General features: G+C 42.7%; 2 protein-coding genes across 9 annotated transcripts in view; one reads left to right on the top strand and one right to left on the bottom strand.

Annotated features, from left to right (window-relative positions):
- brip1 (BRCA1 interacting helicase 1) overlaps positions 1–26,708 on the bottom strand; it is a 173,471-nt gene that overhangs the window by 22,642 nt on the left and 124,121 nt on the right. The window lies entirely within an intron of this gene.
- On the top strand, positions 10,014–25,906 carry tbx2b (T-box transcription factor 2b). Of its 2 annotated transcripts, none has more exons than XM_015367380.2 (7): positions 10,014–13,290; positions 14,489–14,756; positions 16,966–17,112; positions 19,473–19,549; positions 20,067–20,236; positions 21,971–22,575; positions 24,189–25,906. In XM_015367380.2, exons 1-7 carry the CDS (start codon positions 12,929–12,931, stop codon positions 24,624–24,626), a joined length of 2,067 nt encoding a protein of 688 aa, XP_015222866.1. In that variant the 5' UTR covers positions 10,014–12,928; the 3' UTR covers positions 24,627–25,906. The 2 variants fall into 2 exon arrangements, with proteins under 2 accessions (XP_015222866.1, XP_006640960.1); XM_006640897.3 differs by having other exon boundaries at positions 10,015–13,290; positions 21,968–22,575.

The raw sequence follows: 26,708 nt of genomic DNA, 5'->3' as shown, positions 1-26,708 counted from the left end.
AGTGGACAGCTCTGCATCTAAGTTCATCGTCTTTAGTAATTCGTCCTTATCAAAGTTCAGGTCCCTTTGTCCCCGAGAAAAATAAAGTAGCCTATTCTACCACTTAAACCCAGCGGCTAATTGTATTACTTCAAAGGAAGGACACTAAGCGGTGTTTAATCGGTGATGTGAAATACATGTCCCGAATCCAGGGCTTCAGACTTCGCTTCTTCAACACCTGCCTCTGCAGCTAGGGTTGTTTTGTTCCATGACTTGGAAAGGAAGGCTTTTTAAGACCAGGCGAAAAAACAGCGTTGCTTACTTACAATTAGTCAAGAGCGTGCAATATTTATGTGATGCACATTGTGTGTTTGTGTAATCGATTAAACGGGGTTTGTTTAGAGTATAAAGATGGTTAAGCAAGACAGCTCTCTTTCTCGGGGTGCGAACCCCATGTGGGCTCGGTGTCACTGTCGCGTCGCGCCCGGACCGGTCACGGGCAAACAGGAAACTCGGACCGCCGGCTTCCGGAGGCACAACCGGAACCCCGATTCCTGCTCTGCGACTGTTACACGTGTTCTGGTGACCCCAAGAATCCATGCGTGTGTATATATATATGACCGCTATAGTGCACCATTATGAAACACGAGGATGATTATTTCTGTAATGTATAAATGGTGTCCTAACAGTTGCCAACGAATTAGACTGAACTAATGAGAAAAAACGAAGTCTGTTGAATTTGTTTGCGTTTTTTACACTCGATACAAAATGCTTTACAGAGACCGTCAAAGACAGGTGGCCAGTGCTTGAAAGCTCTTCACTGAACTAACCCGGCGAAACCGATCTACCTGACATCACCCAGTTTTCCACTCCTCTGTTGGTTCTGTTTGTTGTTTGTGAAGTAATTACATTTCGAAAATTGTGTTTGAACATTTTTCTGACAAGTTTGTTTTTGGTCCCCTTTTATTTAGCCGTGGTTCCTGTTATCTTATCGCAACAATGTTGTTTAATCTGTCTTCGCGTTCAAAGGAGTAACTAGTCATGAACGCAAACCTGACCATCAGGCAACAGTCCGAGGCATCATATTTTACAGGTTAATATGCCGTGACACAAACTCCCCAAACCCCGGGCCTGCAGTGTGGAGGCGCTGAGTGACCCTACAGCTCCTACTGCTCCACCAGACCAGGACGACCACTGTGAAGCCCCCTTCCGAGTGACTCGCAATACCCGTCTATCTGCACTGTACTGCTTCGACTGCCCTTCCCGGAGAGCAGAGGGGGGGTGGTACTTACTTTCTACAAGAGAAAAGATGCCGATATATTGCAAATCACCCAGCATTTAAGAGTTTACTTTTTTTGTTTCAAAGCAAGACGGCAAGATCTTCGAAGTTCGCAAAATATTGTAACACATTTTAGAAACGTTCGCCAGAAATTCGCTTAATGGGTTCCCGTATGTAATTTTATGAATAGAAAATATTCTAATAAACCCAGTTTTTAAAGAAAGCCTGGGAGGAAAATGGAGCTCTCAGGCTGCAATGAAGTGTTTTTGTTTGTGCCGTTCTTCAGGACAGCTTTTTCCTGGCTCCTTGACAAATTTTGTCGTCCTGCCAGTATACTGTTATTGAAAATGCCAAAGGTTTCAAACAGCCTTGAACAAACAGCATTTAACCCTCGTCCTTATAAGGGTCAATACAACCTACTTAGCGCAAGAGAAGGTCTTTTTAACTCTCACGCCTTAAAACCGGAAAACTGATACTTACGAATAAATTTGCACTGAAGTTTGTTTTATTTTGTTTTAGAACATTAATACAATTTAACACGACTCTACCAGACCTTTCCGTACCTAATTCCATATTAACTGCAACACGAGACAAAATAAAAATGCTGCTAAATGTTTCCGGAGCAGCCCAACATCACTGTATAATGTTGCATGAAGGTATTATTTTCTTAACTGTGGCACAGGGGTTACTTCTACTAACTGCCCTACTATAAAGAAAAGAAAATAATATTTTTAGCCACGATCCTCATACTTCTGATCAACTTGCATAATGACTCTTAATATAAAATAACTGCGATTCTAAGATTGATGTAACTCGGCACCACTGTTTCTGAACCACTTTTCAAAATCACTCCAAGAAAAAACTTACCAAGAGAGTGAAAACAATAAGATAAGGCATTAATCGCTGTTAGTATACTTGGAAGAGGGTTAAGAAAAACCTGAATGCTTGTTTGCATTAATAATGTGTAACCATGCGCTGCTATAATATTTAAAAGCGCTTTGAGATGGCGTTTACCTTAAAAGGTCTCAAAATGAGAGGTTTTTGAGCGGAGTCTTCACTTTATACAGACCTTGCTGTACCACTGATAATCGATGTCATTGATCAGACCTCTGTAGATTTGCACACACACAAAAAAGTATTTTGACCAGATTACGGGGTTCGGCGCCACAGTACAAGTGGTGGAACCTTGCAGCTCACAATTAAAGACTGATGTTACTGTTCCAGTATAAAATCTGGGTCATATTTTTCACGTCCACAGAAATTAAAGTTGAGTTTCAGTTAAACTGAAAGGTTTTAGCTAAAAAGCTTATTTCCAACTGTAGCTCCCAAGCAGCACACAACCAACGAGATACTGTGTAAGACCATGTCAATAAAAGGACTGCTAAAACACAAACAAGACAAAAAGAGAGGTGATGCACAGCAATTTTACCACTGTGTGGACTAAGCCAGCGGAAGCTCTTATAGAGCATTTTTTCATAATCTTAGAAAAAGGCAAAAATAAACATCTATAGCTCCAGGATCTTCCTGTTAATTCAGGTGTGCCGGTTCGTGTCGTTTGTTCTTCGTATCGCGTATCCAGAGCCCCAGATCAATGAAACAGGCGGTAGACTGAGAGCTGTAGCTCCTTTGCTGTGATTTATTGCTCTTTGGGAGGTAGTAAAATGTTAACTTGTTTTTTCTCTCTTCCAAGCAGGACAGAGCGATACAGATCACAGTCCTCCGGTTTGGTACTCGGCCATTTAAAGTATAAACCCGATGAACATAAATCATAACTGTATTAGTGTCCGGAAATAGGAAGAAATATGAAAATGACTGAAATCATTAGACTTCATTCGCTAGGGGTTGAGTTACCTATTCATTATCGGGATTTGAACGCATACATTACATAGTCTTAACTATGCAAAGTTCTTTAGAAAATAGGCTTTATGGTTTCCTAAAGGATATCTGTGATTGCAAAGTTATCAAATGAGGGTTAATTTAATTGTAATTGACCGAAACGCTGATATGGATCAGTTTTAAAAGAATAACTCGAACTTTCAAAAGCATCTTTCAGGAAAACTAACGAATTTTAAAATGTTGGAGAAAAAGTACACAGGCCAAAAAAATGGAAGGGGTTGATAGGTTTTAATTCATTTTTATAAGTGTCCATCATTTTCTATTTTAGCTGACTACACATAAATACTAACATGGATAAAAGTTACTATGTGTGTACATGAGTGTCTGTGCACCGTAGCCGAGAGTCTCTCGCGAAATTCGAATATTAAAATACAATCATGGTACTTAATACTGACGACATTTTAGTTTAACACAATTGTTAACGTAAAATATCTCTAACAAATCCCTAAAATACAGTAAACAGAAGTGTGGTGTGTTGTCTTGCAAATACTTTTTCATAAAGCTTACGGGTTACACACAAACTCAAATTTAGCGTGGATCTGCCGCCGTTCCTCCACTCTATCGATGATATGTGTCTGCCACTCATCTCATAACAGAAGGCTCCTGTCAGTAATATCTGTAATATCGCCGCATTAGAATTTGTAACGTAGTTAAGACAATACCTTATAAAAAAATCAAACGCTCTAACTTTACAATAGGCCCGTTTTTAATGGAGATCACTGTAAAGCTGAAGCACTAGTCGTCGCGTTAAATATCGTTCAAATAACGCTCAAAACAACAGCGTTTTTACCACAATTCCTTGCAGTGCACAAAATGAGTCTTTTGAAGACTGACTCTTTGGGATTTCTTAGGGTGTGTAAGCGCAGCCCCGCGCTGTAGCAAAGCCTGTGGACCCCTGCAACAGGCTGCGGTTCGGGTCGGAACGGGGCTTCCCAACCGGGTCACACGCCCCTGCATCTCGCCCGCCAGCGCCGGCAGTGAAGGGGTTAATGTTAAGAGCCAGGGTCATACAGGGGCTTGTAATTGAAAAAGCAACCCACCTGCTGCATCGCTGAACCGAATGAAAACAGGCCAGGCCTCGCTGATCAAAGTCGGGGAGGAGGAAAAGCGAGCAAGAAAGTTGTAGGAGTGCACAAAAACTCAAACCCAGCTCCATCCCCGACCTGGGATAATTGCTTTTGACAGCTACAACACGGGCAGAAAATATCGAAAAACTACGTGACACTATAGTAACAGGGTACCTTTCTAAAAGAAATCCGCTGGAGGGGACTCGGTGATTGGAGACGAATACAGGCTCAGAAATGATACAGGTAACACGGAATAAAAAAACTGATCAACTCGTTTCACATTAGGGGTCCGATAGATGGTGAAAGCGAGGAGACGAGGCGTAAGGCTACTGATGCACATAAACATTTTGAAAACAAGACATTTAACACGAATGTCACAAGCCGTAAATCTAAATAATAAAAACGAGACTGCGCACGTTTGCCTGAAGTTAGCAACGCAGGTTTGGATAGTGAACGAATAATCTTCATTAAAGATGTGGGCAGGTGTTTTGGAAATTAGAAAATATATTTTCATGACTTCATCTGTTACTTTAATTAGAATTCATCACCGTGAATAAAAATTTAGCAGTTTATTTCAAACATTTCTGTCATCAGTAATGCCAGGGACATCGCTCTCGTATTCGAAGGAATGCCAATAACCCTGCATTTTTCAATCAGTTAAAAAAGCGTTTGCCATTTCTATCCAAAATTAACACTATTATAAAACACATTTGTATGCGCTATTATGGCATCTACAATCAGTACAGTAAAAAACAAGATTGTGTCACTTTTCCAAGACAATCTCATTGCGCATGAAATAAAGATTTACATCTTTATCAAAGATTTCTTGAGTATTTTTAAATGTTGTGTTTTAGTTTCATTTACACAAAAGTAAATGCAATGTCCTATGTAAAGGGACAAACGATCAAAACTCAAACCTGCAGTAAAAATCTTTCAGATATAAAAAAACCCCACAAACATTATATCTAGAAATCACGTAAAATAAAACTATAAACTACTACTTGTAAATGTCAAGTGTCTTTAATTACGTTTGAACACACAAATATAATTTGCTATTAGATGCTGATATTTGCATACTTTTGACTGGATCTCAACTGTTCTTCCTGGAGTAAAATGAACTAATTCGGAAGGAAATGGCTCCTTCCCAGAAGCTGGTCAATGTTTGAAGGGCCGGGAGACTTCAGTTCAATCCATATCTGTACGTGCCTGTACACCCCCGACAAGCGCTCATGAAGACCTGGGATTTAATTTCTCCTAAATTCCCCAGGGATGTCTTAGCGCCCCCACCTGAGCCCGGAGAGGAAAGTAGAACGGCACTCTCAGCTGGAAATGCCCTGTTCCTCCGCGCTAATGAGAATTAACAGCTCGCCATCAAAAGGCAGCTACCTTACATCTGATTCAAAACGTGTCTTTGATACGACGAAAAACAACTGTGATGGTACCTGTGCGAAAGAGCGTTATAAATTAATGAATGCCGTGACACACTGCCTGCAGTTCGTGCCCACCAGACTGCCGCTGTGCGTATCAGTATCAGAGCGCACAGGCTTAGGAAGAGAACTGAGTGATCTTGCAACAACGGGCATATTACAGTACGGAGGCCACAATGAGAACGACTACTACATTTATTATTATTATTATTATTTCAAGAAGTTTTAATTCACAACATAAACAACAATTATACTTTTTGGTCGTTTAAAACATGGTGATGAACCAGGATGCGCTTTCAACACAAGAGTTCAGTGGGCGCCGTCCACGCCAGCGCTCTGAAGCGGTGCCCGTGGATGTGACACGCAGCGCCTCCTCACCTGCCGGGGCAGCTGAAAACCTCGCAGACCCACAGGTGTGCGATGCCATCCTCCTGCCATTGAGCTGCAGGCACACAGGTCACCTGTACAATTCCTAACCGCGCTGCGCGATTGACTTCTCACATCTCCGCTCTGTCACATACAAAGAAACCGAGTTTTAAGAATAACAAATTATTATTCTTCAAAACTGTTCTCAAGGAGAGTTGATCATTTTGAGTATAAGCCGTTAAAAAGATAATTGAGTTCAACAGTATTTCTTGTAGAAACGTATATTCGCCTAAGCATTATTTATTTATTGTAAGCTAGTTACAGTTAATCAGGTGAATCAAAGACACATGTTAGGTTTAGTTTACTGAATTGTCAAAACAGCAGGAAATGAATAAACCCAAAATGTGTGCAGATATAAATCTATAAACAAAGTAACTCAATCTACTGAGTTGTGCTTTAAAAAATGTTATAGCAATTGTAAATCCACACAGCATCTCATAAAAACATGTAAATATGCCAATATATAATTAATCAAAATTGTTTGTAAACTTCTAAAGAGAGTGAGGGGGAAAAAAAAGACTTTAAAGAACGAACTTACCGGACGAGGCACTTTCTCAGGAGGAATTATTTCAATAACTACTATTCACTATCGGTAGTGCTTAAAATGCGTGCAGGTAAAATACAAAAAAAAGATGAATTGCTTTCGATTTTTTTCTGTAATGTAGTAAAGGTATTTTGTGTGGCTGCTTCGGGGTGAGAGCGAAGGTGACAGAGAGAGAGAGGGGGCGAGGGGCGCGGTGAGGACTGTGGTGGTGCCGGGCTGTGCGAGACTGACGGCAGCGCTCTGAGCCGGGAGACAGGGGGGGGCAGCATTGGCCGTTTCATCTACCAGTGCTGCTTGGGAGAATTGTTATTTTTCATCAATCTCTCGCAATCTATCCAAGTGAAGAGGACAGGGCACCGGCAGCCCTGCTGGCTCGGGTCAACGAGACAAACGGGGGCATGAAGAAGGGCAAATTGCGCAGACACGCAGACACGCACAGCCGCTAAATCACGGCTCCGGGGCTCGTCAGATAACTTTATGCTGAGACAAAGGACAAGATAGAGGAATACAAATATGGGGGCACGGGGTGCACGGCGGAGGAAAATAAATAAAGGGAGAGCGACAGAGAAAGGGGGTGAAGAGGGAGGGAGGGAGGGAGGGGATATCCGTGTGACAGGGGGAAATATGACGGACTTTGACAGGTCTTCAACGGCCTGGCGCCAAGGCCTAAGTCTATGGGCTAAATATAGCAGGAGAGGTGATTCAAATAGATGCAAAGACATGAAGAAAGGAGAAAGAGAAAGAAAACGGCGCAAACCGAGGCACAAAACAATAATAACAATGATAATTATGATTCGCGTATAACTAAGCGTCACAAGCGCTCGGTTATTTTAGGACGAAACTGCGAGTCTCATTGAAGAGGTCGCTCTGCACCCGCGCTACTTTTTCTCACTTATTTTCAGGATGAACTTTTCGGGGGTAAAGTTTGAAACGAACTCTGCCTCCTCAAAAAGAGACTGCAGGTAGTTGATTTACAAAGAACAAACCAGGGACCGTTAGGATTTAAAAACGCATCGAAGTAAATGTATAATATAGAGCGTCCCAGTACCCCCGCATAAACACAAAGCACGTATATTTCTAATGACGACGCAAAAGATACTGGTCACAAATTTTTGTCATATTATGTTTGCATAATATGAAGGATAAGATCTCATTAACATAGCTATGGAATAACCAGAGATATTCTGACCAATATTTTTTTAGACCCAATAATATTTTTTATGATTTGCTATCCTGTACAGTAATCTCAAAATAATCGTTTCCTTTTCTACAACAAAAATAAATCTGTTACATAATACTGCTTTCATAAAACAGTAGCATTGAATCGGGGGGGAAAAACTGCGGGCATGTCTGCTTTGTAAAGTGAACCAAGCTCTCTCATAATACCACAAAACTTGACTTAACGTCGTGCCCATTTAGATAAAGTGTAGATCCGGGATATATAGAACAAATAAATCGAACATAATTACAAGAACTATGTGTATATAATTATCTCCCTCAGCGTATACATCCGAAATCATTAACAATTAACATGTGGCGCTAATCTTGTTTCATAAAACATCGCACAGATTTAAAGAGGAAAACTATGCGTTCGTTCCGAGTACTCGAAGTCTCCCAATTTCACGCTTGAATTGAAATTTTGTTCGACAGTTGATTTATTTTTACGCTTTTAAAGAATCGCGTTTTTTCTTTAAGCTCAAGTTTAACTCCATACACCCTTTGCAAGAAATTAAACAGCTACAAATCGTTATCTTGGTTACAAAACCTTAGCTTAATTAACCTAGATTCACACCTAAACACATTAAAAACCCACAGTAAACAGCTGATAAGAAATAATTCCATAATTCTCTCTGCTATTTTTAAAGACCATTAACTATATATATATATTGAACCCTATTTCTACCACGAGAACTTGCATGTATCACACTGAAAACTTTACACTGTGCTCTCAAACGCAATAAAGTAGTCTACAATCCCACAAGCGTCTAGTTATGTTTAATTAATTACAGAGAACCATTTTCGTTCTAATAAATATTATGTAGTTTCAATGAATACATGGAAACAATGCAGAACATGTTCTTAAACCATACTCTCATAACGAGTGAGAACCATCTTTGACAACGGGCGTCAGTTTCTGCAGTAAAACTATAATGATCACTGCACCGGTAGAAGTTAAACTAGGAGAATGTAAACACATAAGCTATGTGTGTGTATAACATACATATAATGCATTTTATAGTTCTGGTTAATATAGGAGTCTGTCTTTAAAATATCACTTCATGTTCACAATAACCTCACACAATTCCCTCCGAATTTCTTTGTCCAGTAACCCAGCATTTTACCACACCTGAACCACTACTTGAGTATGAGGTACGTAATCTCCTCACGCAACACATGACATTCGCCATGAGAAAAGAATGCTATCATCAGCTCCTTATGTTTTACAACACCTTTACAAACAATGCACGCATGAAGCGGTAACATTACATTAACACTCCGTAGAAAACAACATTATTACAATATGAATAAAATACAATAATATCTTACTCATTTTTGCATAATCGTGAGTACCTATTTGTCAAAGGCCAGTCTCTCTGGACAGAAACTTTGTGGCGTGAAATAAATCAGAAATAATGTATTAAAATAATATAATAGGTTATTGAACAACATTAGAATCTAAAGCAAGTCTAACTTGCTAGTTACTACGCAGGTATTGAGGTTATAACTAAAAAGCCATGCATTGCGAAAGCATTTTTAATACAAATTGTAGGCATTTCAAATAAACTCCAAACTCCTCCTGAACCAAAATGGGCTATTGTATCAATCTTCCAGCCTGCCCAGAGCGATTTGACGTTACAGATCGCAGTGCAGGCCTGTAAATCGACATCCACGAACATGTGATCGTGTGGCAGATTTCGGCTGAACATAACTATGGCAACACGCAGGCAAACCTGCTGAACGGGCTGTGATTTGGTTCACCAGTTTCTCGCGAAAAGGAAAGAAGGGACTGGTAGAAGGAAAGAGACAGTGCCCTTTAGTCCCGGGAGCAGAGCCTGCCGCTTGTGTGTCACTGCCCTGAGATAGTGCAGCTCTTGGCGCCAGGGCACGGACAGTCAGAAAGCGCGCTCACACCTTCTCTTCACACTCGATACTTATCTTCTTGCCTGTTTTGTTGGTTTTATCATACTCACCAAGCAGGTATAGGCAAAAAAGTGTCTCATTGCTTCCTTCCTTTAAACTACATGCACTTATCTCTTCACGCTGGAGTTAACTCCGGTGTTCAAAGGACATTACGCATTACTGTGGCTCATCTATCATTTTGCTTATTCATACCAATTTACTTACAACGATATTCGGTGGAGTATCCTGCATGCATGTAACTCTTTCATTCGCGGTGCCAGGGCGATTTTCTCTACGGCGATTCTTGTCTGCTTTTAAAGATCATTTATTAATCCATTAACATTTGCACCCCCCCACCCCCCACCCCCCAGAAAAGTGCATGTCATCTTTTTCTTTTCGGAATGAAGACGTTTTACTCTCACGTCGATGATTTACCGCGCCACAACTCGCAAAGATCTCTTTTTCAACGCGACATTTTAGAGAATGTTATAGACGGACGGAAGGGACCCCACGCACAGGAGCAAAACCGAAGACTGATTCAGCTCAGTGCAGAAACGGTTACAAGACGGACTCTCACAGCGCCAACGCCGCACCGGCAGATGGGGGGTTAATCAGAAATTTGTGGGCTGCTTGTATTCTGTCGGATTAGGAGTTTTTGTTTCGGTTTAATGTCAAAGTGACCAGGTTCGGGCTGGGAAAGCGGCGCCGGAGCGTCAGAACACATCTTTGCCGGGCATCGGACGCCGTCTCCAGGGGTCAGCTGTGGCGGACACCTCCGTTCTGACCGACAACGGAATCGGACGTAGAAGCGAATCAAGGCGCCGGGGGAGAAGTATCGCCATCAGGGAGCGTGCAGCGTGAAGACTCAGTCATAAGCCTCAGCTTTGGAGCGAGTACTGAGGGGAGTGGAGCGCGCCGTTTGAGGAATTTAGGGTAAATATGAAGTGACAAGAGACGGTTCTTATTGTGGAACGTCAGCAGACTGGCGCCAAGAGGCTCTTTAACAAACTGAGTCCCAGTTAATCAAGGATCTACGAATGGACTTCTTAAAGGTACACACAGCAGTCCTCGGAGCCGGCTTTCACCCCTCAAGGAATCACACGGGACTTGAAGGTTACATACAGTCTGACATATACCGACAATATGTCAGTGTAACTCAGGGACAAGTTAAAAGGACCTGCATGCCCGATGCTCTAATTCAATTGTTACTGCAAAAGCCACTAATCCGTACTGGTTCAGATACCTCTACAAATCCTTCTGTCTGCCTTTCATTAAAGTTTCAGTAAAACAAGTACCTCTACGGTTCGTGCGGGAGCCACAGTTAAAGAACATAACGTGAAGAGGTCATCTCAGTCACAAGAGTTAAACACGAGTGCAGCCAACTGTTTGGGACACGGTTATTTTAGTGAAGTTTCTGTACCCGAAGGAAATTACTCCATTAAATGTAAAGAGCCGAGAGGAGAGCTCGTTTAAATGCTTTTTTTTTTTGTAATTCGCTGATTCACTTTGAGGGGAAAAAAACGTATTCTAGGAGGTTACGGGGTGAATTAAAACCATTTTTCCCTATCATCTGTCTCAAGCTTTCTCTGCTAGACTATATGACACAGCTTCTGGTTCACGATCAGCATTAAAGACACAGACGCTGAAAACACTAACACTCACCGCATTTCCCCCACTTCAAATGCATTCATCTGCTCGGCTTTCTCCCCGCTTCGGAGCAGCGCCTGGGTCCGAGCAGCCCGAGCGAGCCGGGGGCTATGTTTAAAACGACAATGTCCGGTTCGTGGGCTGCCGTCCTCTCCCGAGAAGCCACCGGCGAGGGCGAAGAGTTTCAGCGAAGCAACGTGCAGCCAGGGTTGAAATAAATGTACAAAATGTTCACATAATGTCTGTAATCGGGGACCCATTCATTTACACGCTCGGAGACCTGGCTTTGAGTAATGACAGGTCCGAAGAGCCGAGGCTCAAAAATGCACTGACCTTCTCTCAACCAGATACGGTAAAACAGCATTTAAAATACGAGCGCAGCTTGGAAAAATGAGCCTAATTTACGTCTACGGTTTCAGATCACATTCGTCGGTGAAAGGAAAGCCGAATAGCTTTCTGATTCCACCAAGAAACAAAACTATTTAAAAAAAAAAACATTTTACTATTTAAAATATTTAAATAAAACCGTAAGATGTAGATAATATGTCAAGTAATTTGTGTAATGTTACATATATTTATATCGGCTTCGCGAATGAGGAAAAAAAAAGAATAATCCAAATGTATATTTAATCCTAATTCATTTAGGTTATGTTTGTTATATGGGTGTGCATTACGAGCCTCAGACAAGGTGCAGAGCAGTTTAGTAAAATTATTAAACGCAAGCCGACCGAGGCGCTCTCTCCGCCGGCCACAGATGGGAGGCTGACCCGGTGTTTGGCTTGGAGCTGGGGGTGGGATTTCCCGATCTTTTCTCTGTCATTGGTTAATATTTTATTCTGTTGACATGTTTTCTTACTGTTAATGCTTCCGACACCTTCTTGTCCACCCCCTCCCTCGTCTCGGTCTTGGCCGGAGCTGTCAAAACCACGCCTATAGAGGCCCACAATTGGTCCAGAAAGCGTAAAATGAGCAATCAAGGGGGCTTGGTTCATTAGTGCTGGGATCGGAGCAGGAAGGACATGTGAGATAGTCACAGTTCTACAGAGAGCGGGGCAAGATCTAACCATTTCAACTCCGGGACTGTGGAGAATGATCACTCCTGCTGGCGCATCCCCCTTCGCAGAGCGATCCTGCCTGTGCTGAAAGCGACTTTTTGGAAAGGAAAAAAAAAAAAGAGAGGAAACTCCAAAATCATCGGCATCGATGCAGAATCCCGCTGACTAATATTATTATCGTTGTTGTTATTGCGGCGGGACTTCGGAGAAGCAGCAGCAGCAGCAGCCGGACTATCCGAAATCAGACCTTTTCCATTTTTGTTTTCATTTTATTTTTTTCCTTGCAGCTTTGAAACGAGCCAGCCCTTTCCCTCTTCTTCATTACCCCTCTACCGCTGTCGACATTCCGTTACCGTTGCGAGCCAACGAAGGGGGGTTATTTTGCGTCTCTGGAAAACGTACCTTCTGTGTTGGGGGAGAGAGAGAGCGAGAAAAAAAAATCAGTCTAACTGCCTGTACTAATTCCACCTCGATTTTTGGATGCACCGATGAGAGATCCAACTTTCACAGGGACTGCCATGGCGTATCACCCTTTCCACGCTCCCCGGCCGGCCGACTTCCCCATGTCAGCCTTCCTAGCGGCGGCTCAGCCTTCCTTTTTCCCGGCGCTGACGCTGCCCCCCGGCGCCCTGGGCAAGCCCATCCCGGACCCTACCCTGGCGGGAGCCGCTGAGGCGGCGCTGCACCCGGCGCTGGGGCACCATCACCAGGCGGCCCATCTGCGCTCCCTGAAGAGCCTGGAGCCCGAGGAGGAGGTGGAGGACGACCCGAAAGTCACACTGGAAGCTAAGGAACTGTGGGACCAATTTCACAAACTGGGAACTGAGATGGTGATTACCAAATCCGGGAGGTAGGAGAAGGTCCATTACCCAGTATCAATTTCTCCCCCCCACCACAGTTTTTAATCTCCGTGTAGTTAATTCACATTGTTGTAACGATTTTACAGAACAAGTTCAGAAGAACCCCAGCCTGTAACAGACCAGAATCCGCTGTTGATATATATTCCCTCGTGTGCTGAATGGCCTGTTCTCCTAACTTTATTTTTTACTACGGAAAATCCAGATTGCTTGATGTAGGATATTAAAGAGCAGGCTATAATAATCTTAATTTTTTACATGAATAGACACTGGCAGCGCACGGTTTAAGATTTGAATTACTGTGTGTAAAAATCATAATTTTAAGAAATGTTTCAGTTCTCAGTATGAGAGACCGAAATGAATTCAATGTCGTTTTGTCGTGAATTTCCGAAAACACCAGAATAAAACGTTTTTTTTTTGCGTCTTGTGTTTTAGCAGAGTCCCCGATCCTTATTAAAATCGATTTCATAAGAACAGATGAAAAATTGAGCCTGGAAAAAAAAATTCCAGGAATTTGCTCCACAAAACCAAGCCAGTGTCGGGATCACACCGTGGTTCTGTCATGACACCGAAGCTTCTGGTTTTTGTAAACAGCCTGTCACTTTAAAAAGAAGATTGTGATTTAAGTGATAGGGCAATGTCATAAATATTCTTCAAAGATTGTTCACCGGCTTAGATCGTCGCCTTCAGAAATCTGAAGTTGTATGAAAAGTGTAACGCATACACATTGTTCTGCATTCTTAGCGCCTTAATAGTTTTAGCAGAAAAAGTAAGAGATTGTCCTACTTATCATTAATCGTGTTTAGATATTAATTGTAATGCAGCACGTCTTAGTGGTACAAAAATAAGTCAAACACGAGTAATCCGATTAGGTAAATAAAAAAGAACGCTGATAAATCCTAAATATCTTCGTCCATGGGGCCGCTTTTTCATAAAAAAACAAACAAACATGTTTTTAGCTGGACTCCTCGTTATTTCTTTGGTCCGGCAGAAACACAGTGATGGTACAAAAGCACGACTCGGGGGGGAAAAGTAACAAGTCTTCAGAAATGACGGGAAAGAAAAGGGCTTCACGTTTTTTGCTCAGTAACTAGACGCCCGCCGAGCGCTTCCTCGCCCCGGCTGCTCAGCCGACAGATCGCTCCCAAGGAGTTTATTTTGCCCTTGTGTTTTTTTTCCCCTTTGTTTCAGGAGAATGTTTCCTCCTTTTAAAGTTCGAGTCAACGGTCTTGACAAAAAGGCCAAATATATATTGTTGATGGATATAGTAGCCGCCGACGACTGCCGGTACAAGTTCCACAACTCCCGCTGGATGGTGGCGGGCAAGGCCGACCCGGAGATGCCCAAGAGAATGTACATCCACCCGGACAGCCCCGCTACAGGGGAGCAGTGGATGGCCAAGCCTGTCGCTTTTCACAAGCTCAAGCTGACTAACAATATCTCCGACAAACACGGATTTGTAAGTACTCTTTAAGTCATGGAGCGAAAATGCATGAATGGAGGATTTTAATTTGCTGTTTTTTTTCGGGAGATTTCTTTATAAATGCTGATTCATGATTCGTATAAAATGATTCGATATTTAATTTCAAGAATGTTATAACAATGATTTATAGATACCACCCTTGAAAGTATTAAAATATATGTCAATTAACAATGAAAAAATAAATAGTACAGAATCAGAACTGGCTACAGCCAGCAGATTGAATTTAGTTCACTGCTAATATAAAGCAATATTTCATAACCTTCGTGTTGTCGGTCATTTGGATGGTAGTGGTTGATATTAAGGCTTTGTAAATTCCTGATGAAACGTTACATTATTCTTAGTTTGTATTGTGGTACGGAGGAGCTTCTTTAAAAAAAACGTTATATCTCCTGTTTGCGAAAGAAGTAAACATGTAAAATTGAAAAAATGGTCAGATGAAACTTAAAAAAAACAGCATTTCAATTATATATATGAAACGTAATTTACGGACGTTAATTAGACGTTTATCTTTATTTTTTTGAGGGGGAAATTAAAGATAGCTTCTACTTTAAAATAGTCTTCAACTTAAAGCCCGAAGACAGAGCTGGATCAATAAACCCTTTGACAAGCGAGTATTTTATCTATTAATACAAATGCCACAGTGCGTTACTGTATAGCTAGAGAGTTAATTCTCGAGCGGAGAGTACAAATGGTACTTCGCAATGATACAGCAGCTATATGCAAACTATATATATATATTATATATATATTATGCATATTACTGTATATTAGACTGGCGTGCTTCTCGGAAGGGCCTGCGGTGGGGGCTGATGAGGACAGAGCCAAGGGAAAGGGGCAGGTCAATGAGGAGATGCAGACACTCAGGCTCGCTGTATTGAACGGGCCAGCTACTCACAGCGACCTTTGACGTCTGGGCAGGTCTCCCCAGCGCGGCTGATGGCTGGGGCAGCGCCGAGATACAATGCGTGGCCACTTACTCCAGGCCCCGAAGCGTTTGTACCGAGTCTCCCTTGAGTGTGGCGTGGACGTACAAGGGAAGACAAGCAGGGGAGGACTTAATAACAGTGCCATGAAAATTAAAAGCAGCAGAGGCAAATTGCACTAGACTTATCACCTGTACTTTGCTTCACTCAAAACCAAGGCACTGTAAACAAATGGCCGCACACAAATAGAAGCTTTACATGTGCGGCGTGCGCATTTGCAACCTGTGGCACCCAGTCCTTTTTAAAAACTTCATCTAAGGTTTTATTTGCCTCTAGTTCCCATGTATTAAAATGTGCTACCCTGCCGGTCCCGTTCCACGTAATCGCCGAGTATGTGGGTATAAATTTAATCTCTGTTGCTTGAATAACTCGTGCGTTTGTATGTATGTTATATTACCTATTTAACAAAGAATAAACACACAATGCCCTACGGTACTTAGTCATCTGTTAGCCCGCAGTAAAACACTAATAGACCTATTTTGGGTGGGGGGCAACGATTTAATACACAAGTACAATTTTTACACACAATCCCTGAAGTGTTATTGTCTTCACGTTTCGTGTTACTGGGATACATTTCTATCAGGCTGCAAGCTGGAGTCGTGACACAGGCTCGTCCCGGGTCTTCCGTGCAGTCAGTCTGCACGCCTGAATGACGGATCGTGCAACGTTTCTAAAATAAATCCACTCCGCCTCTCCTAAGTGGCAGAAAAGCTGCCATGCCACTAAAACCAGAAGTCGGTTACTATGACATAGAAATAACCGATGTTTTTTATATAAACCAAGTGTAATACGACATGACAGCAGGGTCGCTCCGATCAGAGTGTCCGGTGTTTATTCAGGTGTATGCACTTATGTCGGTACCGGTTTTTTTTCTTCCAGAACACGAAAATAAAATTCTCATAGCCTGCCCTCCGGGATTTTTTAATTAAAAAGTTCTTTGCATTTCCAAACATGTTATAAATTAAATTCTAAATGTGTCGTATTTAAAAGATTAAGCGCGTAGTCTATTGCAATGCTCAGTGCAGAATGCGATTTAATCTGTAGTAATGATAATTCCGACGAGGCGTGGTGTGTACCTGGAGGTGTATAAACTCAATATTGTATACAGTGAATAATTTGAGTTAGATATTAATTCTTCATACAGGGTTATATTAAAGCGTTTTTCAGAAGCAAAATCTGATGTTACTTTATTTATGTTCCAGACTATCCTCAATTCTATGCATAAGTACCAGCCCAGATTTCACATTGTGAGAGCCAACGACATCCTGAAGCTCCCGTACAGCACTTTTCGGACGTATGTCTTCCCAGAGACGGATTTTATCGCTGTCACTGCTTATCAAAACGACAAGGTGAGTCACGGTTGATATTTATAAATCGGTTCATTTGATCACCTCTTTATGCACCTTAAAGATACCGGATTCTGCTTGGTTTTTGTTGACATTGGCTGGGTCATGTAAGCGCCGCCATTATTATTGTTATTTATTTTTAGATTTATCTGCATGGTATGTTATGTGAACATAAATTATAATAAAAATAACTTCCAGGTTGCCGGGTTTTGGAGCCTCAGCTAAAGAATAATTATTTTGAATTTTGAAAGCACAACACCAAATCAACAAAACCAAAAAACGGACGCAATATGACATTCCATTTTTCCGCATTTATTTTTTTCTGTTATATGTTTGCACAGTGGACCGTAATCTTCACGTATGAGTGTCTAAAACCTATATTGTGTTAAACTCAAGTTTTCGAACGCCACAGTTTATGTAGCTGGTATTCTATTATTGCGATTTGTAAGATCTCGTTTTGGTTCTTGCTAAGGAATGGGATATGTTTTAATTTGTTTTACATAGTAATTGAAAAAAGGGTAGATTTTAGATTCGCGCGTTCATGTTCCACGTGTATTCTGTAAAGTGGGCATTAATAAATAACTGTGTGGAAATCAAATCCTTTACTGGCCTCTTATCCGTCTGAAAAAACATATGTTCCATATTGCCAACTCTTTATTAAAATATTGTTGTTAATATTTTAGCATTAATATGACTGTGATTGCTATTTGTGGCATATGAAATTAGATTCTATTTGCTCAGAGGATTTTTAGAGTTTAAAGTACTAATATGCAATCAGAAGATAATATTATTAGGAAAACGCAGCTTGTGTTTAATGTTTCGTGATAGAATTAAACTCGTCTAGTAAGCGCGTAGCTCTCTTGAACTTCTGGAGAATTAAGACAGGTGATTTGCTTCTGGTTTGGGGGAAGGTGTCAGTAATTCCAAAATTCGAGGGGAGTATTTATTTTTCTTCTCCTCTAATTCTCCCCTCTACCCCTCCCTCGGATGCTAATTGACGGCTGTGTCCGAGAGGCCTGGTGGGCCTGCTGGTATCGTAAAGTTTATGGCAAAGAGTCACAATCGATTAGAAGGCTCTTAGGCTCCCCAGTATGTCCGCGAGCTACTCCGGGCTGGGCAGCGTCGCGATCACAGCAGCATGACAGTTCAATATCACAGATAGGAAGATATCTGCGCGCTGCACTGGACTGATGAACACGAATACTACACGAGCGTCACCGATGAGACACAACAACAATACATAATAATAATCATAATAATAATCATAATAATAATAACAACAACAATCATCAATTTCCATACGGGATTAATAAAGTATGATCTATCTAACAACAACAACAACAACTTTATAGAGGTATTATTACGTTTTTCTGTGGTATAGTTCCACTGTGCTGCACAAAGAGGCTCAATTAAATGAGAACTGTAGCTTGTATTGGATCATTGAACGGGCGATGTTCAATCGCCCATTCTGCAATGTATAATAACTTTATGTTGAGTATGCAAAAGTGTTAGCAATTATAAACATCACATAACGGTTACTGAAAACTCACTGCAGGAAGAGGATCGATTTTGCCCGATATCCAAATAGAAAAAAAAATGCAACACGCGATGAATAATTGATAATTCAGCGTCGCCAGCACCATAATTCAGTCTCTTTCCGTCTCTCCGCCTCGCTCTCTCACCGAAAGGGATGGCGGTATAACCAACGCAGCGATGTTGAGTCGCCGCCTTTTCTCTCGGGGGCAGTGAAAATAACTTCCCATCATTAAAACTCGATTAATAATTCAAACCAAACCTCAGCATCATTTTTAATAAACCGTGCGGCTTGTTAAACAGGGTGCCGTACGCGAAAGAACTAATTGGGGGAAAAAACTATCTTAAGAGGCCACTATATGATATATCAATGACCTCTTCTAGGAGATGCGCTCCGTGCTGACCCAACACTTTCTCTCATTGAATATCATTTTATTTCGGCGTCTTATTATTAGATGGACTGTAGACTGACTGCTGGTAAATGCGACTTAAAAGTACAAGTAAACAGTCAATTATACAATAACCTTTATCAAAATAAGCATGACCTATCACACGTAGTAGGTTATATAGGCCTGAATTGTGTGCTCATAACTACATTTGGAAGCATTTCGTACCGTATGGTGCATATAAATAAACACACATGGTTCTGTAAAACCATTCAATGGTCTATCATTCATGAATCGTTTCTGAATAGTTTTGTTCCAGACAAGAGATATTCGGAGTTTGATGCTTTTAATCAGATAAAGACAGGCAGGCTTATGTACGGTACTGCTGACACCGTGTTCCCGGTTTTTGTGAGGCAATGATAAATGTTGATGTTCCCTTTCCAGATCACACAGCTTAAAATTGATAACAACCCGTTTGCCAAGGGATTCAGAGACACTGGCAACGGAAGAAGAGAAAAAAGGTAAATTGTCTGGTTTCATCCATTTGAATTTCCACCATTTAGAATATTTTTTCCACTTCAGCTCCCAAACGACACGCTAGGAGAGCAAACTTCTTGACTTTAAGTGATATCAGGGGAGAATAATTCTCTCATAACAGACCATGTTGTCAGTTTTTGAAGGCAGATTTTGTTTTGCCTTTGGTTTAATTAGGGTAGCAGATGTGTAATCAATGAATGCTCCGATTTTTTTTTCGCAATCTCAGCAAAACCAGAAAAATAAAAACACACACACACTTGTAGTTTAAACTGTTTTACCGTCGCTTCTCGGTACTTTAGAAAGGAGGCATCATCTATTTCTCTGAAGATGTGCAACAGCCAAAACAATGCAATCCATCTCATGTGTGTGAAATAGTTATCTGGCTCCAGCGAAGTGAATGCGATATAGATCCAAGGTAACTGGGTTGATTGATTTGGTATACAGATTTGCCTTAGATTCGTGAAGACAATTAGATTACATCTCTTACTCCATTTTTTGTAGGAAGCAGTTAACTCTACCCTCGCTACGTATGTATGAGGATCAATGCAAAGCGGATCGGGAAGGCGGCGATTCGGACGCCTCTTCGAGCGAACCCACCACCGGCAGGGAAGCTGCACAGTCCCCGATGGGACCCGCGTCCAGCCCCCTGCGGTTCCGCCGGGCGAGTCGGGGTATGGCTACAAAGTTTTACTTAACTGTTGCTCTTCGTCCTCCCCACTTCAGCAGATGATCAGAAAAAGGTCTTCTCTGTATCAATTTACAACATTGTTGGACATATTAAACGAATAGGTTTAACAGTGAAGAACCACGATATTCCATTCAAAATCTGATATTTAAAGTACTTGTGGTCCTGTTACAGGGTGAAATATTCTGAGAGAAGTAGGATACCTACAGATAAGAAATACACTGAAATCTATAAGACAAATAAAGGTTCGGACATTTTCTATAAATGCCAACAGTGCTTCACATGAAACAGACGCCAGGACTAAAGATAAAGGAACAAGCAGTTCACTCCAAAATAAAAGGAAAACACATACAGCTTCAGAGCTAGCTTGGGGGGGCTTCTTCAAGAAGCACGCTGTACAAGAAGAGTGGTATTAACATGTCTTCCTCCGCTTCCCCGCTCTGTGACCTCTTTCTGTTATATAGGCCGCTTTCACCGTTTTCCTTCCCAAGCGCCGCTGTCAGGCCAGGTTCGATTACGTCATTACGGCCGACCGGGTGTCACTCGGTGGCGAGCCGTGGTTTTGCAAAGCATTTTCCTCGAATTTGTGTATTTATTCATCACGTGAGCGTCTGCTGGGATTTGAATAAATCCAGCCCGGCCACAAACAATATTTAAATCGCACGGTGCTCTATTACAAACACGCACTGTGTTAATGAAAGCTGCCGTCAACACGAGGGTCGAAGCCGAACTGGGCTTGAACGGTCTTAATAAAGACTGCGGTGCAGGTATTCGCCCAGGGTCCCTGTAGTCCTCACAAACAATAGGCTATACTGACAATTTTTAACAGAAGGTTTAAAAAGCTGTCCGCGGTATACTGGTAAACAGGAGAGGCTGCACAACGCGTTCAATGTCCTCTGGAAACACAGAGTTTGCAGAGCTCTGGATAGCAAATCCCTGCGTGTGCAGTTTTAGTGCTGGGCACGTGATGGGAGCTGTTCTATTAACGGGTCAGAAACGCGCATAATCTATAATCCGCGCAAGACACGATGGGGAGGCAAATCGCGTGCTCTGGTACATCTCTCAGTCTGGCAGGCTCCGAGGATGCTGTTGCCTCAATGCTTGGAAGCAAATCATCATCTTAAAATAAAAAGGATGATGTTCAAATAAAAGTTGAATCTTTATTTTTTGTTCCATTATAATAGTTTGATTTGATATGCACACACCCACACAAAAGAACTGGCGGTTGAAAGGGATGGAAATCTCTGCAGTTTCCCCAAGACCCCTTTGTTGACATGCAGGAAGGAAGTGGTCGGAGCAGACACGTTAACACTAAATCTGAACCGAGCTCTTGAAACAATCGTCTGGGTATCTCCGTGTCGGATTCAGGAACTCTTAGGCAGCACCGTGAAGCAGTGGCGCGGATGTTGGACAGGAGGGTTGCGGGTTCAAATCCGCGGTGTAGCGACGCTGATGTAGTCAGGCGCTTCGGTCAGAGCGCTCCAGTAAATGCTCTGCTGCATAACTGGGCCTCCAGACCCTCACTGTCAATCGGGATTTGTTCCCTTTCCAATTATCTGGCGAAATAACAATAAATGTTCCCCGGTTGATCATCCCTTACTTGACTGAGATGCATGCCCCTTCGGTCTCGGGCCCTGGAGTTCCCCGAGAGCCAGGAGCCCCACGGGAGGTGTGCGTGGCTGCCGTCACACTCAGTGTGTCTGTCGTCCCCCCTCAGCAGACGAGAAGCCCTGCGCGGACAGCGACCAGGAGCTGGACCAGCAGGAGGAGCGCTCGGCGGGGGTGGGCAGCCCCGGCCCCGAGCCCCCCTCCCCGGCCAGCCCGCGGTGCGAGGAGCGAGTGAAGGAGAAGCCGAGCCCGGCCAAGAAGGACGAGTACCCGGACTCCAGGAAAGACGCCGACTCCATCTTCAGCATCAGGAGCCTGGAGAAGGACAAGTCGGAGGGCAGGCACAGAAAGGAGACGGACTCCTCCAAGAAGGATGCGGACTGCGGCGGCCTGAGTGGCACCAAGGACGGATTCGCGCCCCTCATGGTGCAAACAGAAAGTCCCTCCCACTTCAGCGCTGGACACTTGCAAAGCCTGGCCCTCTCCGGCCTGCACAGCCAGCAGTTCTTTAACCCCCTGAACACGGGGCAGCCTCTTTTCATCCACCCCGGACAGTTCGCTATGGCCCCTGGGGCCTTCTCGGCAATGGGCATGGGGCACTTGCTGGCGTCGGTGTCCAGCGGCCTGGAGAACGGCACCCTCTCCACAGCCCAGGGCGCAGGGAGCACCCCAACCCCCTTCCCCTTCCACCTGTCCCAGCACATGCTGGCCTCTCAGGTAAGAGGAGCTCGCCGCCCTTCTACACGCCCTCTACACACCCCCTACACACCCTCTACACGCCCTCTACACACCTTCTCCCACCAGAACCCGACCAGCTCGCTGACCTGCGCCGAGCCCCACCCTTTGCCCCGGCTTTGTGCAGTTTAGCAGCACGTGCCGCATCTTATCTAAATGCAAAGCATCCTCCACATTAAAATAGACTGTGTAGTCAGGTCAATATTGTTACAACAATTGCAAATTATTCATAGAAGGGGGATTGCATCTGTCCTCCACAGTCCCTGTCAACTTAAACCCACATTTGGCTGCGGTTTGACTTGTCTGTACGTCCTGTTTTAAATGAAGGCCCAGATTCTGCTTCTTCAGAGAATGGACGTGATGGGAAAGTGCTGTTTACTGTGTTACTTACACCTATGGGGTTTGTTCTTTGACTCTGCCACGGTGTTGGAATCGCTGTAATTGCAGAATGGGCTGCTTTGGAAGATTCTTTCCAAAACTTTTTAAACTGAAAAATGTCCTAACTGAAAAGTACCTTTCTACTTTGACATGAAGTTATATTACTATAATTCAAATGTCACAATTCGATGCAGAAGGCAGCATGCCTGCTGCCTCACATCTAGTCATACTTCATCCAGTCCTGACAAAAATACATGAGCAGTGCAGGTGTGAGACTGGGTAGATACATCTACATATTACCCAATATAGTCACATCTTTATAATATGTCTTTAGTGGCGATACCCGTTTAATTGACTTTTTAACGAAGAAATAGCAGATTAAAACACACAAAACAGACATACAGGACAGTCAAAATTTTGGAGCTCTCTGTAATGAGATTTTATGCATATTTTTTATTTTCAAGTAAAAGATCGATCCCTGTTTCTAAAGCATTTCAGCGTGTGTAACGTGATTGATACGATCTTAAAGCACAGATGCGGTGCAACAGCAGTTTGTGGAAGTCGAGGTATTCAGAATACCCTAGCTGGCAGCAGAAGACGGAATTATTCCTCTAGATGTTTTTATATATATATATCATATAAAGACGGGTTTCGCAAACGTTTAGATTACGCGCATCGATACACTGCTGAGCAGACCAGTTTTAGCACGCGTCGAGTGAAATATTGACTGGTGACACTGGATCAACAAGTCTGGCGACCGGCTGGACGCTGGGTGCTGACCGGTCTGCGCTGCAGAGACCTGCAGTTCGCGAAGCACGTTTTGCATTAGAGAGGCATCCTACACCTTTATCAATATATGCTGGCCCGGGGGTGGCTCTGGCGGTCAATACACTCGTGTGATTCCAGCCTCTTCGAGACATGAAACTGCACGATTCTCTTTGAAAATTCTTGGACAAGCATTAACTTGTAAGGAAACTTACCATAATTGGGGGCGGTGATGTTTGATTTGGGATAAAGCAGTCTGCATCAACAGTTCGTCTGACGGCAGTTTCAGCTATCTTTGAGACAAGCTAAGCAAACAATGCTGTCAGTTCCCCTCCACCCCCCTAAACTAGGGCCTGGGCGATCATCTTCATGTTGTAATACAGGAGTGTTTGGTTTTCCGCATGCTTCCCTGACTGTACTCAGCGCGCTTCCGGGTGTCTGTGTGCTTGCAGGGTATCCCGATGCCGACCTTTGGGGGACTGTTCCCGTATCCCTACACCTACATGGCGGCCGCGGCCGCCGCCGCCTCGGCTCTCCCCACCAGCAGCGCCGCCACGTCGCTCTCCCGCAACCCCTTCCTGAGCAGCTCCCGGCCTAGGCTGAGGTTCAACCCTTACCAGATTCCCGTGTCCATCCCGCAAAGCACAAACCTGCTCACCACCGGATTGCCAAGCAGCCTGAACCCGGGATCCGAGTCCTCCAAGTCGGGCAGCAGGGAGACCAGCCCGGTGCCCGACCACCACAGCCACAAGTCGGGCGCTAGTCAAAGAACCAGTTCCCCCAAAACGCCCCTAAAGGAATCGATCAATGAACTACAGAACATCCAGAGACTGGTCAGCGGGCTGGAGACCCAAAGAGAAAGCTCCCCAGCCAGGGACTCCCCCAAGTGATGGAAGGACGGGGCTCACGATGACTTGAAAGATGAAGGGTCATTAGGAATTCGTTTTGTACAGCACACTGAGTGAACCATTTGCGCTTGGACAGGGGGGACCAGTAGAAAGCATAGAAACTTATTAATACAGGAGGAACAATCCCACGCATGACAAAACCAGAAAGTAAAACGAGCACTGCACTGTCATTCCCAAGGAAGGCAAAACAAAAAAAAAGGACTTTTTAAGCATCGGTAGCAAATTTCCAGAAAGGTCTCGACTCAGAACAGTAGGATGCTTTCTGGAGGGTGTTTTTTTTTTTTTTACTGACGCCTGCAAATAAATCTCGAAAAGAAACTGTCGGGGTGGGGAGTTGGGCGAGAGTGAGAAGGCACCGAGACGGACAGGGCGGGAGAAGCGAAGCGAGCTTTTTGAGGACACACGCGTTTCAAGTGAAGGCAGCGCGTCAGTTCAATTGACTCTTGAGGCCGTCCCTCCCTTTAAAGTAGGAATCAGAAAAACGGTGGTGCAGACATAAATTGGACTGGCCGGTTGGTAGATTTTATTTCATGATTTTATTTTGTTGTTTTTTTTTAAAGAAAAAAAAATGAAGCTTCATCCAAAAAAATCTAAAAAAAAAAATATTCAAAAAGGGATGGAAATAAAAATCACACGTACCGTCATTAAAACTGATTCTCTTTAACAGTTGTGGAAGATCTGTAATTTTCTGACGGACAATTGTATCTGAAATATTTATGTAATTAAAAAAAGTAATTCTGTAAATAAGCTATAAGGATCCCAGAATATGCAAATTGGTATTAATTTATTCAAAGTTGTACATTGGCGTGTACATAATATTTAGAGTTTAACTCGTTGCATTTATTTTGTTTTCATTTTACATGAGCATATATTGTAAATGAAAATATTTAGCGCTTGTTGGTTTGAAAGAGAAAATGTTTCTATATGTGATGCGTTGTTGTTTATCCTGCCTGTGACACGTGAAGGAGACAGTGTGCCATCATTGCATAGATGTTACAATCGCCTACAAACACTTAACACAATTAACAACAAGTTCACAAATTATCTTAACCTGGTATGATATAAATGGAGAGGCGCAAAGGCAGGAAAACCTCAGGTCTTTTTCACTCCAGTACAGAAGAGATTTTTTTAAAGTCCCTCTTCTGAATGGGCGCTATATAGGTTAAATTGAAAGCGTATCTCGTTTATGCTGGTTATTCGGGTAAATTCATATGTTTTTTGTTGAATTCTCTCACTTTCAATAAAAAAATCAATGTGTTAAATTGTGGTTGTTTTTTGTATTTATACATTTGATTCATTTAACTCACCTGAGTAAACTTATATTCTTAGAACGGTATTTAAAAATTGCCATTTGGAATATAAAAAGCTCACAAAGTAGGATTTTATCATATTTAAAATGTGCCCCTAAACTACGCCGTGCTTGGATCAATTATAGTAAAATGATCTTTCAGGTTAGTTCCTATTGTGCTTTGTCTCGCACTGTACAGTATCACTGCTATAACAAACAGTACACTTATTACTCGAGAACTAAAAAAAAAACAGATCTGGTTAGGACGGTCCAACGCAATGTGCAATCAAACAGCAAGTCCGGATGGTACAACGTTTTCGTTCTTCAAGGATCGTTACTCCCATGAAGACTTGTAATCACGGGATTTAGGAACATTATTTGTCACCCTGATGGTCTCAGCTTGGTTTTGACGCCGTTGCTTACTGCAAGTCACTTATTGGATTCAAGCTTCACCGGTTTGGTTCTACTCAATGGCCGCTCATTCATAACTCTCTTAGAGTCTGTTACAGCTTTATTGAGAAACAAATCTGCTTTTCGCATTCTGACATTCGAACACAATGGAGTCTTCCAGTCGACGGGATTGAAGTATTTAATCTACATCGTTTAAATACGATGCAGTATTATTTCAATTGGTCTGAACTTCGTTGTTAAAATAAACGCACTTCAGCAGCTTAATTGATTTAAGAGACAGCAGTTTCAACAGAATGATTTAATCGCCACACTGGGTTTTACGCGCCCCCTGCTGGACGCTAGTCTGTAGTCTGGTCTTTTCAATG

This window comes from Lepisosteus oculatus, chromosome 26 (genome assembly GCF_040954835.1).
Source record: "Lepisosteus oculatus isolate fLepOcu1 chromosome 26, fLepOcu1.hap2, whole genome shotgun sequence".
Lineage (NCBI taxonomy): Eukaryota > Metazoa > Chordata > Actinopteri > Semionotiformes > Lepisosteidae > Lepisosteus > Lepisosteus oculatus.
This window is presented reverse-complemented; position numbering and strand designations above follow the sequence as displayed.

What these genes read in the sequence shown, in the direction of transcription:
- tbx2b (XM_006640897.3), top strand. Translation starts at nt 12,929, where the DNA reads ATGAGAGATCCAACTTTCACAGGGACTGCCATGGCGTATCACCCTTTC. An exon ending in CTGCTTATCAAAACGACAAG is followed by an intron (nt 17,113 to 19,472) that starts GTGAGTCACGGT and finishes TTCCCTTTCCAG; the next exon opens with ATCACACAGCTTAAAATTGA. An exon ending in GTTCCGCCGGGCGAGTCGGG is followed by an intron (nt 20,237 to 21,967) that starts GTATGGCTACAA and finishes GTCCCCCCTCAG; the next exon opens with CAGACGAGAAGCCCTGCGCG.